Raw genomic sequence first — 16,308 nt, 5'->3', positions numbered from 1 at the left:
AAAATCTCTCTCGTTCCAAAGCAAACACTTCCTATAAAACCCCACGCTAAGCAGCTGAACATCACGATGCGTCTAGCTCCGCTTGACTCCTCACAGTACTTAAGACTTCCATCATCAGAATCTCATGCACTTTATATTTCTGCCCGGAACCATGCCAGTTCTATTCTCCAACTAACCAAAAACTCCTTCATTAACAGAAAGTGTCAAAATCTGTAAAGATCTAACTCCCCTCGTGACTTCTGGCATCTAGCTAAAAACATCTCCAATAACCTTCCTTCTTCTTTTTTTCCCTCCTTTATTTCAACCAGATGGCACCACTGCTATCACATCTGTTTCTAAAGCTGAACTCTTCGCTGAAACCTTTGCTAAAAACTCTACCCTGGACGATTCTGGGCTTGTTCCTCCCTCTCCTCCACCCTCTGACTACTTCATGCTACCTATTAAAATTCTTTGTAATGATGTTTTTCATGTCCTCGCTGGCCTAAACCCCTGCAAGGCTTATGGACCTGATGAGATCCCTCCTATTATTCTCCAAAACTGTACCTCTGTGTTTGCACCTTGCCTAGACAAACTCTCAGCTGTCTGTCAACATCTACCTTCCCTTCTTGCTGGAAGGTTGCCTACACTCAGCCTGTTCCTAAAAAGGGTAGACCATTCTAATCCCTCATACTACCATCATATTGATTTAATTTCCTGTCTATCTGAAGTTTTTGAATCTATCCTCAACAGTAAGATTCTTAAACATCTATCACTTCACAACCTTCTATCAGATCGTCAGTATCGATTCTGTCAAGGCCGCTCTACTGGTGATCTTCTGGCTTTCCTTACTGAGTCTTGGTCATACTTTTTTAGAGATTTTGGTGAAACTTTTGCTGTTGCCTTGGATATTTCAAAAGCTTTTGATAGTCTGGCACAAAGCTTTGATTTCCAAACTTCTACAGCTTCTATCCTTTTCTCTGTAAATTCATCTCAAGTTTCCTTTCTGACCGTTCTATTGCTGCTGTGGTAGACCGTCACTGTTCTTCTCCTAAATCTATTAACAGTGGTGTTCCTCAGGGTTCTGTCCTGTCACCCACTCTCTTCTTATTATTCATTAACGATCTTCTAAACCAAACTTCTTGTCCTATCCACTCCTACGCTGATGATACCACCCTGCACTTTTCCACGTCTTTCCATAGACATCCAACCCTTCAGGAAGTAAACATTTCACGCAGGGAAGCCACAGAACGCCTGACTTCTGATCTTTCTAAAATTTCTGATTGAGGCAGAACAAACTTGGTATTGTTTAATACCTCAAAAAACTCAATTCCTCCTGTCAACTCGACACAACCTTCCAGACAACTATCCCCTCTTCTTCAATGACACTCAACTGTCTCTCTCTCCTACACTCAACATCCTCGGTCTTTCCTTTACTTATAATCTGAACTGGAAGCTTCACATCTCATCTCTAGCTAAAACAGCTTCTTTGAAGTTAAGCGTTCTGATACGTCTCCGCCAGTTTTTCTCACTCCCCAGCTGCTAACTCTGTATCCGTCCATGTATGGAGTATGCTTAATATGTCTGGGGAGGTTCCACTCATACCGCTCTTCTAAACAGGGTGGAATCAAAAGCTTTTCGTCTCATCAACTCCTTTCCTCTAACTGACTGTCTTCAGCCTCTCTCTCATTGCCGCAATGTTGCATCTCTAGTTGTCTTTATTTTCATGCTAACTGTTCTTCTGATCTTGCTAACTGCATTCCTCCTCTCCTCCCGCGGCCTCGCTGCACAAGACTTTCTTCTTTCTCTCACCCCTATTCTGTCCACCTCTCTAATGCAAGAGTTAACCAGTATTCTCAGTCATTCATCCCTTTTTTTGGTAAACTCTGCTTCTGTATTTCCACCTTCCTATGACTTGAATTCCTTCAAGAGGGAGGTTTCAAGACACTTATCCTCCAATTTTTGACTACCGCTTTGGACCTTTTTATTGGACTGGCATCTCAGTGAGCTTTTTTTATTTATTTGATTTTTGTTGCCCTTGGCCAGTGTCCCTCCTATATAGGAAAAAATAAATAAATAAAATAAAATAACTACCTAATTATTTTATGGCCCATAAGTTACTAGCCTACAATTGACCATAAAAGTAATTCTCAATTTCACGACTTACTTCACTTCTAGTTTATTTTGATAGTTTATTCTGATAGACTTCAATGTGTTATTCATTTACACGTTTACTCTTTCTTAAAAATTTTTTTTTTTTTCTGCAAAAGTAGGTGGTCTATTACTTGTTGCGCCCTGAACTCCATTACATATTTTTTCTTGAAGGCCACACAAAGACCTCTAGCTACAGTACTACATAACCACCTAATAGCAAAACAGTTAAAAGTAGTGTGAAATTACAACATACTTGACATAATAAACCTTCTACCGCTATCCAAAGGCTTCGCCCTCTGGATTCGCCTATAACTGTGTACTAAAACTGTATCTGTGCCAAGAATACACACCATAATTCAAATTTCTTAATCTTTGAGACCTGTCGCAAATAGCCCCTTTTCTTTCTTTAAAATTAGGGTGTTATTTCAGTAACGAAAGTTGAGTGTTGCTACGAGCGTGAAACAGGTTTGGATCGGTACTGCATTGATTCCACTCGGAGAACGTGCTTCGAAATGTTTTGGGCTCTCATAAAAATACTCTTCAAAGGTCACAGATGATTAGTAGATTTTTTTTTTTTCGGTAGTGATGTGAAATCCTTTTTGAACCATCACTAAAATCATAAAAAAAAAAAAATCCTTGAAATCTCCAATAGCATACACTGCAGTTAGTTAAAAGGGATCGAAATGAGACTCTGAAACGTTTTGAGCTTTGTTTCTTGTTTCACTTAACTGTTTTACTATGAGAAAATTGTTATATGATTAACTTTTACTATTACAGCCAGCAGGCGGCGAAGGTGGATTCAGACCCACACGATGACACAAATCATTTATTGTATCCGATTGAATCCTATTGGATCCGCTTGAATTCGATCAAAACCTGAAGATATACATCAATGATCATAGACAATATTCTATATGAATAATTTGTGTAATACAGGTATGACTATGCACGTTACTTATAGGATAATGTATTCTTACACAGACAGTTGTTACACTTACGTGTTTGAGTATTGGAGTAATCGTTAAGTAACGCGCACGCCCTTTCTGACAGGTGCTCTAGGTAGGTCTATCTACTTCTGCTTCTCTGCAGCAACACACGTCTTCCCTGCACGAGTGTCCTCAGCCAAGTGTCCCTATCGGCCTCAGTTATTGCCTGGGTTCCTACCCTGTCCATCGTTATCCATTAGCGACGGCGATAAGGCCGGCCTCATCTTAGCCTCATGTCATAACAAGCATCCTTCATCACCTTACATCAACACTACCTCAGCACCGACCGTACAAGAAATTCGTTGACTTGGGCCTCGTCTTGGTCCTCGCCCTGATCTCCAGGTCCTTTCCTTCCTCACTGACAAACTCGCTTGCACAACAACAACTTTCACCCGCTTGGCGGTAACACTCCCCCTGTCGGGCTTCGCTCGAAATTCACATATTACGTAAACTCAGGTAGTCCCAGCGTCACCCAACAGAGTTCGTAACCGGTGGCCCCTTTCTCAGCAGTGAATGAGTTAGAGTTGTGCACATGATCTTTCTCCATAGCAGATAGCAGATAAGTCTCTTCACCTGATCAGCTGATTAACAATTCAATGTGATCAATACCTGTTCTAGACAACGGCACGTGGTGGGAGAGCAATTACGTTAATGAGTGTAAAAAACCCCGACATTTACGTTATGGTTCAAGCTGCGGGGAAAAACTCCGCAACGTAGTCACTCACACCACTGGCGAGGTACCATTATGTACAGTACCGACTGGCGATATCTGCAACCACACGGCGGTCACTGGGCATCGGTTAGTAAAGCTTGGACATGTTTTCCAGCTCCGCCAGTATGTTACATTTACGACAGATTCCATCCTCATCTCTGGTCAAGAACGAGTTTCATACCCTCAGCACCACACCAGTTCTCAGTTCATGGAGGTTCTCTGTTCATTACCACCGTGTCAGTTCTCAGGCCGATGACATAACTGTGAGCACAGAGTTTCAAAGGTTAGCGTTCAAAGATGTCAGGATCTCTAGTGGTCTTTCTTCTTACGATATGCTCCCCCTGGTGAAGCTCCCATGACTCGGTGGTCACGTGCAAGCATTGAAGAATCCTTGTGCTCCCCCTGGTGAGGCTCCCGTGACTCGGTGGTCACGTGCAACCATTGAAGAATCCTTGTCCTCCCCCTGGTCTACTACGTCCAGTTCGACTCCAAGAGTTAAGAGTCCATCTGGAGTGACCTTGCTTCCTCTCTTGTTCATGCAAGATGTCTGAATACAAGACACTCAAACCCCTCGCTTGAGCGTCGCTGCAGGCACCCAATGATAGCATCTCGCCTCTGTCCTCTGTAAGTACACAGCCGTAAGCACACAAACCATTCCCTGGTAGTGTTTAGCCTCTGCAAGCACACAAGCTCACCCTCTGGTGGTGTCTAACCACCCCTGGTGGTGTCTTGATCCCTGCAAGCACACAAGCTCACTTCCTGATGAAGTCTGGTCTCTGCAAACACACAATCTCACTCCCTGATGGTGTCTGATCCCTGCAAGCACGCACACAAGCTCGCCCCCTGATGGTGTCTGATCCCTGTAAACACACAAGCTCACCCTCTGGTGGTGTCCAGTCTATGCAAGCATACAAATGCACTGATCTGATCCCTGCAAGTACACAAACTCCCTTCCTGACGGTGTCTGGTGTCTGCCAGCACACAAACTCTCCCTGATAGTGTCTGATCTCTGCAAGCATACAAACTCGTTCCCTGGTATAAGCATACAAACTCAGTTCCTAGTGATAGCCTTAGCAAGCAAACAGCCTCAGTCTCTGGTGGTAGCCTCAGCAAGCAAACAACCTCAGTCCCTGGTGGTAACCTCAGCAAGCAAACAAACTCAATCTCTGGTGGTAGGCTCAGTAAGCATACAACCTCTGTCCTTGGTGGTAGCCTCTGCAAGCAAACAAACTCAGTCTCTGGTGTTAGCCTCTGTAAGTATACAAACTCAGTTCCGGTTGCCTCAGCAAGTAAACAAACTCAGTCTCTGGTGGTTGCCTCTGCAAGCAAACAAACTCAGTAACTCAGTCCCTGGTGGTTGCCTCAGTAAGCATACAACCTCTGTCCTTGGTAGTAGCCTCTGCAAGCAAACAAACTCAGTCTCTGGTGGTAGCCTCTGTAAGTATACAAACTCAGATCTGGTTGCCTCTGTAAGCAAACAAACTCAGTCCTTGGTGGTTGCCTCTGCAAGCAAACAAACTCGGTCCCTGAACCTTTTTTTTTTTTTTTTTTTTGCAATAATTCGCTCCTGTCCCCGTCTGGGTCATAACAGGTCCTCTTTACGCAATAATTCGCTCCTGCCCCCTGTCTGGGTCCAAAGCAGGTCCTCTTCACGCAATAATTCGCTCCTGCCCCCAGTCTGAGTCCAAAGCAGGTCCTCTTCATGCAATATTCGCTCCTGCCTCCCATCTGGGTCCAAAGCAGGTCCTCTCCCCCTGGTATTCGCGGGAGTGAGAAGGCCGTCATTGGCTCCGTGGGTCACCGTGAGCTACAGTCAACACACAAACGAACACACTCTTTACTTCAACCTCGGACGGCCGGGCTTGCCTCCCGCCGCTCCGTGAGCCATCGCTAACCCTCGAGCGAACTACACCCTTCCTCCCCCGGTCCTCGGAGGATCAGGTTGGCCATCCGCCGCTACGTGCGTCACCGCCATCACACGAACGAACACACACTCCCTACCCAGTCCTCGGAGGAGCAGGGAGGCCGTCCGCCACTCGGTGCGTCACCGCCAACGCACGAACGAACACACACTCCCTACCCAGTCCTCGAAGGAGTAGGGAGGACGTCCGCCGCTCCATGCCCACCGCTAACTTACGAACGAACACACACTCCTTACCCAGTCCTCGGAGGAGTAGGATGATCGCCCGTCGTTCCGTGCACCACTGCCAACACACGAACGAACACACACTTTCTACCCAGCCTTCGCACGGGCAGGGTTGCCGCCCGCCGGAGGCTCCGTGCGTCACCACAAACACACGAATGAACACACACACTACCCAGTCCTGGCTGGGCGCCTTTCATCTCTCCTTGTGATGTCTGCTGCCAGGGGTGACGTCCACTCCGTGTGTCCGGCGTTATGTTGGTTCCAGGGTCCCTTCTCTGGTCACCCAGCACCGTCTTCCTCGGGCGCGCGTCAAAGCACGTTTTGACTATTACCGCCAGCAGGCGGCGAAGGTTGATTCAGACCCACACGATGACACGAATCATTTATTGTATCCGATTGAATCCTATTGGATCCGCTTGAATTCGGTCAAAACCTGAAGATATACATTAATGATCATAGACAATATTCTATATGAATAATTTGTGTAATACAGGTATGATTCTGCACGTTACTTATAGGATAATGTATTCTTACACAGACAGTTGTTACACTTACGTGTATTTTGTCTTGGAGTAATCGTTAAGTAACGCGCACGCCCTTTCTGACAGGTGCTCTAGGTAGGTCTATCTACTTCTGTCTCAGCAGCAACACGCGTCTTCCCTGCACGAGTGTCCTCAGCCAAGTGTCCCTATCGCCCTCAGTTATTGCCTCGGTTCCTACCCTGTCCATCGTTATGCATTAGCGACGGCGATAAGGCCGGCCTCATCTTAGCCTCATGTCATAACAAGCATCCTCCATCTCCTTACATCAACACTACCTCAGCACCGACCGTACAAGAAATTCGTTGACCTGGGCTTCGTCTTGGTCCCCGCCCTGACCTCCAGGTCCTTTCCCTCCTCATTGACAAACTCGATTGCACAACTTCTTTCACCCGCTTGGCGGTAACATTTACATTAACACCTTATTTGCCTTGGACACCTGCCAGCTGCCACGGCTTCCAATACATGATAAAGTAAAGTAGGCTATAAGTACACAGCAAGAAAGCTTAAGCGTTTTGTTTTAAACTTTCTTGGTGAGCCGTGTGCGGTGAGGAAACAACACTATTTCTTGTAAACACACTTACATCCAGGTAACCGTCCACTATTAAAAGTAGATAATACTATCGAACACTGTATGCATCATAACTCCTGCACAATTCAAATGCACATACTGGCACGTATTCTCAGCTATTTCCCTACAGTAAGTAATTTTAATGTACACCGGCTTAGCCATAATCGTTCACTGATTAACAGGTGAATGACTAACGGTAGCGGAAGGTGTCTGCTGTTTCCTCCAATACATAATGTATATATCTCACTCTAACTTGTAGAATAACATTTTCATATGAGCCATAGGACGAAGAGAGGTGTACAGTCATTTTAGTGACTAGAATATTTTTGAGGTTGGTACTGCCACTTGGCAACACTATGCCACTATTGATGTCGTTGCCTTTCTCAGTACCTTGTTACACAGATATTAGACGTACCATAAACTTGGCTTTATCACATTTATATATATATATATATATATATATATATATATATATATATATATATATATATATATATATATATATATATATATATATATATATATATATATATATATATATATATATATATATATATTTTTTTTTTTTTTTTTTTTTCGTTTCAGCTACTTCATTGTCATGTAAACAGCATATTTTATAGTCGTAATATCTATTACCTTTTACATCGAACAATATATTGCCTTATTATGTTTTTTTTTCTGTTTATGCTTCTGTTAGTATTTAATAACTATTTGTTTGGCGGAAATTGGAATATTTGAAAGTTTCCATGGTGTAGAGAAGCTAATAAGGGAGAACTAAAAGGCGAGGACAGTCCCTGCCGCAGCCTGCCAGTTGGGCCAGTAGACGACACCAAGGAACGTATATGTAGAATCCTTGATAGACACTGACGCTTCCTAACTTTTCTTTCTTTTTCTTTTGCCCAAACTCTTTATTCTTCACCATCTTTCTATCAGTTCAGTTCAGATCTGATACTGACATAAAGGAGCCAGGCGGAATTGGTGGTAGTTCCTCGTGTGGTGGCATGGCGTTTTGGGCCTCGGGTCTGGCTCTTGACCAGCAGAAGTGTTGCAGTCTTGTAGAGCGGACGATGAATGGTTAATTGTGAACAAGTGATATGGAAATCCTCAATAAGAGCAAGACCAATGATAAGGGAAGCACTAGCAGGACCATGCAAAGTATGCTGTACGGCTCTGCCCACAGCCCACCTGTCAGGTAGCGACAGATGAGCAGGCCAGCAAACACTGGCCACATGGGCCGTCACCTACAGACAGGGTAAGGCATGCAGAGAAAATTAACAGGGATCGGAAGACGTGGGTTATCTCCGAAGTCAGGTCATTGCCAATGTACGTGTGCTAGGGGAGGGAAGGCTCGGGCCGAGGCATCTACCATGGCAAGGGTTAGGATAAGTTAGATTTGGGTTTAAAACTAGGTTACGTAATTGTGCTTAACTAGAAACCAGTATATATGCAGTTTTGCATAATATACAACACAGATTTGACTGTCATTCTACTTATTTTAGATATCACTATATGAAATGCTTCATACCTCAAACCCATTCATCAGAAATTAATTGTAATGACAGAGGATTTTGAAGGTTGCCTGCTGTGGCAGCCTTGGATGAACCAGAGTGAAAGATGTGAAGGAAATGAAAGAATGTGCAGGTAAGAACTGTGGTCATAGAACATGGATGAGGGCTCTTGGCTGGTTCGTCTCTCCCCACAACTCTCTGTCAGGAAAGAGTTTTCACTGGAATTGCAGCATTAGTAATGTAGAATGATCAGCATATTAGAATATTTGGGTGATTCTTGCTTTTGATGCTTCCACAGTGTACGCTGCACTTCATGACATCACACAGTGTAGACCTGTACCCCCATGCAGGCCTCGACTACGTGTGGGACAACCCAAGGATGAGACGGCGGAGGTGAGTGTTTAGTTTTCTTTCCTTTTTTTTTTGTATATATAGGAGGGGCACCAGCCAAGGACAACAAAATTAGAAGAAAAAAAGTCCCACTGAGGTGACAGTCCCCTAATGAAGTCAGAAACGATTGTCAAAAATTTGAAGATAAGTGTCTTGAAACCTCCCTCTTGAAAGAATTCAAATCATAGGAAGGTGGAAATACAGAAGCAGGCAGGGAGTTCCAAAGTTTACCAGAAAAGGGAATCAGTGATTGAGAATACCAGTAACTCTTGCATTAGAGAGGTGGACAGAATAAGGATTAGAGAAAGAAGGAAGTCTTGTGCAGTGGGGCTGGAGGAGGAGGGGGAGGTATGCAGTTAGCAAGATCAGAAGAGTGGTTAGTGTGAAAATAGTGGGAGAAGATAGCAAGAAATGCAACATTGTGGTGATGAGAGAGAGGGGTAAAGGCTATCAGTTAGATGAGTTGAGTTGATAAGATGAAATGTTTATGATTCCACCCTGTCTGAAAAAGCAGTATGAGTGAAACCCGCTTACATGTGGAATGTACTCTTTACATGGACAGATAAGGCCCCTGTACAGAGTTAGCGGCTAGGGGGGGGTAGGAAAAATTAGCGCAGATGACTCAGAGTGGTTAACTTCATAGAAAGAGTTTTAGCTAGAGATGAGATGCAAAATTTCCGGTTTAGTTTATAAGTAAAGGACAGACCGAGGACGTTCATTGTAGAAGAAGAGGGGATAGTTGCCTGTAAGGTTGTGTGAAGTTGATATATGGAGAAATTAGGTTTTTGAGGCATTGAAAAATACTAAATTTGCTCTGCCACAATCAGAAATTTGAGAGAGATCAGAAGTCAGACATTCTGTGGCTTACCCACATGAGCTGTTTGATTCATGAAGTGTTGGATGTCTAGGAAATGACATGGAAAAGTGCAGGGTGGTATCATCAGTGTAGGAGTGGATAGGATAAGAAGTTTTGTTTAGAAGATCATTAATGAATAATAGGAAGAGAGTGGGTGACAGGACAGAACACTGAGGAACATAACTGTCAATAGACTTAGAAGAAGAACAGTGGCTGTCTACCACAGCAGCAATAGAATGGCCAGAAAGGAAACTTGAAATGAAGTTACAGAGAGAAGGTTAGAAGCTGGGGGAGGGCAGTTTGGACATCAAAGCAAAGCTTTGTGGCAGACTCTATCAAAAGCTTTTGATATATCTAAGGAAACAGCGAGAGTTTTCAACCAAAAGCCCTAAAAGTGGATGACCAAGACTAGGTAAGGAAAGCCACAAGATCACCAGTAGAGCAGCCTCAATGATACCCATACTGGAGATCAGATATAAGGTTATAAAGTGATAGATATTTAAGAATTTTCCTGTTGAAGATAGACTGAGAAACTTTAGAGAGGCAGGAAATTAAAGCAATAGGATGGTAGTTTGAGGGATTACAGTGGTCACTCTTTTTAGAAACAGCCTGAATGTAGGCAAACTTCTATCAAGAAGGAAAGGTAAATGTTTATAAACAGAGTTGGAAGAGTTTGACTAGGCAAGGTGCAAGCACAGAGGCACAGTTTTGGGGAACAAAAGGAGGGACCCCAAAGCCTTCTGAGGGTTTAAATTTAAGGCCAGTGAGGGCATGGAAAACATCACTGCAAAGGATCTTAATGGATAGCATGAAATAGTTGGAGAGTGGTGGAGAGAGAGGAACAAAGCCTGAATCATTCAAGGTAGAGTTTTCAGCAAAGGTTTTTGTGAAGAGTTCAGCTTTAGAGATAGATGAAATGGCATCAGGTTGAAATAAAGGAAGGTAAGATGAAGTAAAGTTACTCGAATTGTTTTTGGCTATGTGCCAGAAGTCACTACATGAGTTAGATCTTGAAAGATTTTGACACTCTATTAATGAAGGAGTTTTTGGGTAATTGGAGAACAGACTTGGCATGATTCTGGGCAGAAATATTAAGTGCATGAGATTCAGGTGATGGAAGGCTCTCAAGTACCTCTTGTGGGCCACCTCTCTATCATTTATAGCACAAGAACAGGCTGAGTTAAACCAAGGTTTGGAAAGTTTAGGGCAAGAGAAAGAGTGAGGGATGTACATCCCTTGCCAGACCTTATCACCTCCGTTATGCACTTAGTGCAGAGACTGGTCTTTGGCAGGAAGCAGTAGTCATTCCCGGGAAAATCAGGATAATACCTCCTCAGGTATTATTAGAGGCACCTCTGCTTTGGGGGATCCTGAGGAGGGATTGGAATGATGGGACAAGATACAGACAGAAGGTTGTGATCAGACAAGACAGAGTGACAGCTTAAGTAGAAGGATTAGAGGTTAAGAGGAGGTCAAGAATGTTGGGAGTATCTCCAAGACAGTCAGGAATACATTTAGGGTGTTGCACTTCTTGCTCTAGGTCATGGAGGATAGCAAAGTTAGTCTAGTTCACTAGGTTAGTCAGTGAATTAAAGCTGGTGGTGGACATTTGAAGTCTCCAAGAATGGAGATCTTTACTTAAGGGAAGAGACTCAGGATGTGCTACACTTTGGAAATTAAATAGTCAAAGAATTTTTATAGTCAGAGGAGTTAGGGGAGAGGTATACAGCACAGATAAATTTAGTTTGAGAGTGACTCTTTAATCATAGCCAGATTGTAGAAAATTCAGAAGAGTCAAGAACGTGGACATGAGAGCAAGTTTGGTCATTTCACACAGACATAACATGGAGCTTTGGACTGAAAATGTGGATAGAGGAAGTAAGAGGGAACAGAGAAGGGCCTGCTATCAGAGAAAATAAGAGGGAACAAAGAAGGGGCTGCTGTCAGTTGCTTAGACACCTGTGTTTCAATGAGGAAAAGATGAGGTTTAGTAAAGGAGAGGTGGTGTTCTACAGACAAGAAAGTCTGCAAATGTTGCAGAAGTTAATGAAGAAAGAGTTGAGGGGAGGGGTGTAAAGACACCTACGGTTGATAACAGAAGAAGAGCGGTCTGACCTGGGAACATTTGTAGACCCTCTCCCCAGATGGGGACTCTGAGGCTGATGCAGGACTTGCCATAATAAACTTTTTAATTTTGAGTGAAGAGTGTGTGTGTATTAGGTGTATATAGAGGTTTGTGAAAGAAGGGAGTTGTTTTTAAGAGGGCAGTCTGTGATTGCCCCCTTGTGTTGTGAGACACAGAGGGAAATGTTCCATGAGATCACTGCTGGGTCATTGTAAAGTTCACAGCACGCCTGATCCAGTACAAAACCAGTCAAGTGCTTTGGTCCTCATAGTTCTGTTACTTGTGGGTATAATATAGATGCCACTATTTTATAAAATTCAATGGGATACATGTATGCACTATTATTATGCAAAGCTACCAAAGCACATATGTATTTGAATATTATGGAGATTTGTACTATCTTATGACTTGTATGTTTTTGATATATCAGTTTAGACGGTTAGAAATATACCATCCTTCTTTAAGACCATTTAAATATAGATGTCTCAGTACCTATTAGTGTGGTTTCATACAATATAGAGATCCATTAGATTTACATTTGTGTTGTAAAATGTTGAAAGAATTATTATGGAACAACCCAATCAATTTCTAGAAGAGAATCTGATCCTGGCCGATTCTCAGTTTGGCTTTAGAGCAGGAAGGAGTGTTAAAAATAACTTACTGTTAACCCTTGATGGAATTACACTGTGTATTGATACACAGGGCTGTCATGGTACAGTGGGACTGTCTATGGGGTCTGAAGGGTCCTCAGGTACTGAGGTTTGAATCCTGGCCATGGTCCAAGAGTAGGAAGAGTTCACTCAGGGTAACAGTTCCCAAATGCCAAATCCAAAGTCTTATGTTAGAAGACACTGTCCTATTCCTGATAAACTAGAGATACCAGACATAAAACCAAAAAAAATATATGTAAAGGCAGTACTATAGATCTTATTTTGCTTGGTTTCTCAAAGGCCCTTAATACATTTTGTCACTCTATAATTGGTTACTAAGGTAAGCTATTTAGGGATTTCTGGTTACATTCTCTCTTGGATTCACAACTTTCTAATTGGAAGGAAAATGTAGTGGTAGATGGTTAGTCAGTTACATGCAGAAGGGTATTGAGCATAGTTCCTCAAGGTTCAGTCCTGGGGCCTGTTGTTTTCTAATTTATATGAAAGTTCAAACTTCTAACTCCTTATTATTTTCCAACATCGTTCTTTTTTTTTTTATATTGATGTTCTGAATGGAGAGTTGCAAAGTCATAGGGTCTTTTCTTGTGTCCATATAAGTGTGTTACACTTAGATTTGGTAGAGGTTTAACCTTACCTAAACCATACAATCACTGTTATATTGGCATCCTATACCATTTACTAATTCCAGCAAAAATTTAGGAATTCAGGTTCATACTAAGTAGAGGTTCCATACTGAGGTTATATATTACTAAACACAGATTATAGTATCACTTAGAAAAATACTAAAAGCTGTTATAGACAAAATGTTGATCTGTCAGTTAATGATAGGGTAAGTTTGCCCAAGAATCACTAATAAATATTATAACTGAATAGATTTGTCTGCAAGACAATAGGTAATCATTTGGAAAAGTTTTTTGTAAGGAGTATTTATAGAATGACTAATTTCTTGAAGATGGTGATTGAGAAATAAAATTGTGATGTAACTAAACTTAGAATTTTGTATACATAGACCAATGGTTGTATGAGAGAAGCATTGTGAGATAAGATTGAATGGGAAAATAATGGAAAAGTTCATGTCATCACTAGCAAACTTCCAGATTATAGAATTCCAGGTAAAGGATTATCAACCTTTATTTGTACAGTATACATATGTATTCCACAAGTGAAATTTCTATCTATATATTGTAAAAGTGAAGATGATTTCTTGAAATTATTTCTTGAAATTCTTGATGTATACACAGTAGTAAAAAGCAAATTGCAGTATGTATTTTCTGCATTTAAATGCACATCTGAATTACAATTATTGTGCAGTAGTTATATCACTGCAAATTAAGGATTATTAATGTCACGATTCCGGTTATCTTTCCAAGAAAGTGGACGTTACACTGATCCCAGAAAGTTTTAAAGGTCTGGATTTTTAAAGGCTTTGAGTACCTACCTAACCTATCCAAAATCGCCTGTTATTAAACCCTGTCACATAACCCTTACCTTGGCACAGCACACCAGAAATCACCTCAATACCAGATCGATGTTGGGGGTAGAAAACACAATTATTCTATATAATTACAAGATATATTGATATTAATGATAACTCACAAACAAATTGAGGTAGTACATATTAATACATGACATTCCCGTCACTTCACACAGCACTAAAACCCGTTACACCTTCATAGACCGCTGAAATATTTTCCCCAGCTGCGGGAATTTCCCCATACATCGTCACTGTGTCCCCAAATAATAATTCCCATATTTTACCTCCTCAAACCTCACAGGGCATCAACACCAGCACCATAGATCCATCTATCGACTCCATCTATCAACTTGACACAACCTTCCAGACAACTATCCCCTCTTCTTCAATGACACTCAACTGTCCCCCTCTTCTATACTGAACACCCTCGGTCTGTCCTTTACTTATAATCTGAACTGGAAACTACACATCTCATCTCTAAAACAGCTTCTATGAAGTTAGGCGTTCTGAGACGTCTCCGCCAGTTTTTCTCACCCCCCAAGCTGCTAACTCTGTACAAGGGCCTTATCCGTCCATGTATGGAGTATGCTTCACATGTCTGGGGGGGTTCCACTCATACTGCTCTTCTAGACAGGGTGGAATCAAAAGCTTTTCGTCTCATCAACTCTTCTCCTCTAACTGACTGTCTTCAGCCTCTCTCTCACTGCCGCAATGTTGCATATCTAGCTGTCTTCTACTGCTATTTTCATGCTAACTGCTCTTCTGATCTTGCTAATTGCATGCCTCCCCTCCTCCCACGGCCTCGCTGCACAAGACTTTCTTCTTTCTCTCACCCCTATTCTGTCCATCTCCCTAACGCAAGAGTTAACCAGTATTCTCAATCATTCATCCCTTTCTCTGGTAAACTCTGGAACTCCCTGCCTGCTTCTGTATTTCCACCTTCCTATGACTTGAATTCCTTCAAGAGGGAGGTTTCAAGACACTTATTCATCAATTTTTGACCACTGCTTTGACCCTTTTATGGGACTGGCATTTCAGTGGGCATTTTTTGATTAGATTTTTGTTGCCCTTGGCCATTGTCCTTCCTACATAAAAAAAAAAAGATCACCTATAACACCATAACACCATCCCCAAAAATCATCAATTCACCACAATGCCGGCCTTTAAGAACACCTCCCCAGTCTCCAAAGACACTACCAGTCTCCACAAAATGGCTCTACCCATACACTCCCCTCAAGCCAATGTCACTGACAGAATTCATCAACTAAATTCAGCGGACAAGAGCTTTTGGTATCACAAAAGACTCATCAACCTGATCCTGGATATTGAGGTTATACTGCCACATAGCCAATACCTCCACATACTCAATCACCACTCCACACCCAAATTTCTGTGAGAAATGCCACCACCTCTGTTCTCCCTTAAGGCCTCTGGCGTTCTACCTTCCCCTCTCCAGAATGCGATGTTGCCCACTCAGGCTCCCCTCATTCAACACATTCCACCTCAAATACACCTCTTCCCTTATGTATACATACATATAAAGAACTAAAGTTATGAAAGGAATAATACTACATGATATAAAATGAGTAAATAAGCCTTATACTAACTTATGACTAAGAATAAGGACAATGTTTAAAAAGCAAATGGAACATGGGGGGGACACTAAGAAACCGTGTTCCTTTTCAGGGTAAACCTGGATTATATTATGTGCTTTAATTATGATCACTTCTTGCAGAGATGTTGGAGCACAGAATCGTTATGGCCTCCCACTCAACGTCTTGCCTGCCAATCACCCCATTGAGAACGGTGTTATATGGACTCCTGCAGGACCAGTAGCAGCAGGAACCCTTCTTGCAGGTGAACAAAGCAGCAGGCAAAATGAAATTGAGGAGCACATTTTAATTTGCATGGGTGCAATGTTTGTTTCCAGTGTCTGTCTTACCTCATACATACATCTAGTTCATCAACCTGGATGGGGACTTTCTTTTACAAACCATTAAGAATAATGATGACTGTTTACTGACATAAAGACCAAAGATCTGGATGCGGAGTGATGCACAACACTCAGTGAGTGTGCTTTGGAAAGGATCTATCTGAGAGGGGTGTGTGTAGTGACAAGATGTGGAGGGTGAGAGCAATGAAAGTGTGTATGAGAGATGAGGTATAAGTGTCTGTGTAAGTGATGTCATTTGTGAAGTGC

At 42.3% G+C, this 16,308-nt stretch overlaps 1 protein-coding gene across 6 annotated transcripts in view; it reads left to right on the top strand.

Annotated features, from left to right (window-relative positions):
• The window catches only part of LOC135089195 (uncharacterized), a 90,207-nt gene that overhangs the window by 17,257 nt on the left and 56,642 nt on the right, over positions 1 to 16,308 (top strand). For 5 of the 6 annotated variants that reach the window (XM_063984524.1, XM_063984521.1, XM_063984522.1 and 2 more), the window contains exons 5-6: positions 8,891 to 8,985; positions 15,844 to 15,965. In XM_063984524.1, the coding sequence (XP_063840594.1) occupies positions 8,891 to 8,985; positions 15,844 to 15,965 (217 nt within the window). Of the gene's footprint in view, positions 1 to 7,898; positions 8,337 to 8,890; positions 8,986 to 15,843; positions 15,966 to 16,308 lie in introns of those variants that run through there. The other variant, XM_063984526.1, reaches the window with a different exon arrangement.

Source organism: Scylla paramamosain, chromosome 32 (assembly GCF_035594125.1).
Source record: "Scylla paramamosain isolate STU-SP2022 chromosome 32, ASM3559412v1, whole genome shotgun sequence".
In the NCBI taxonomy this organism is placed as follows: Eukaryota; Metazoa; Arthropoda; class Malacostraca; order Decapoda; family Portunidae; genus Scylla; species Scylla paramamosain.
The sequence above is the reverse complement of the archived record's forward strand: the minus strand, read 5'-3'. Positions and strand labels throughout refer to the sequence as shown.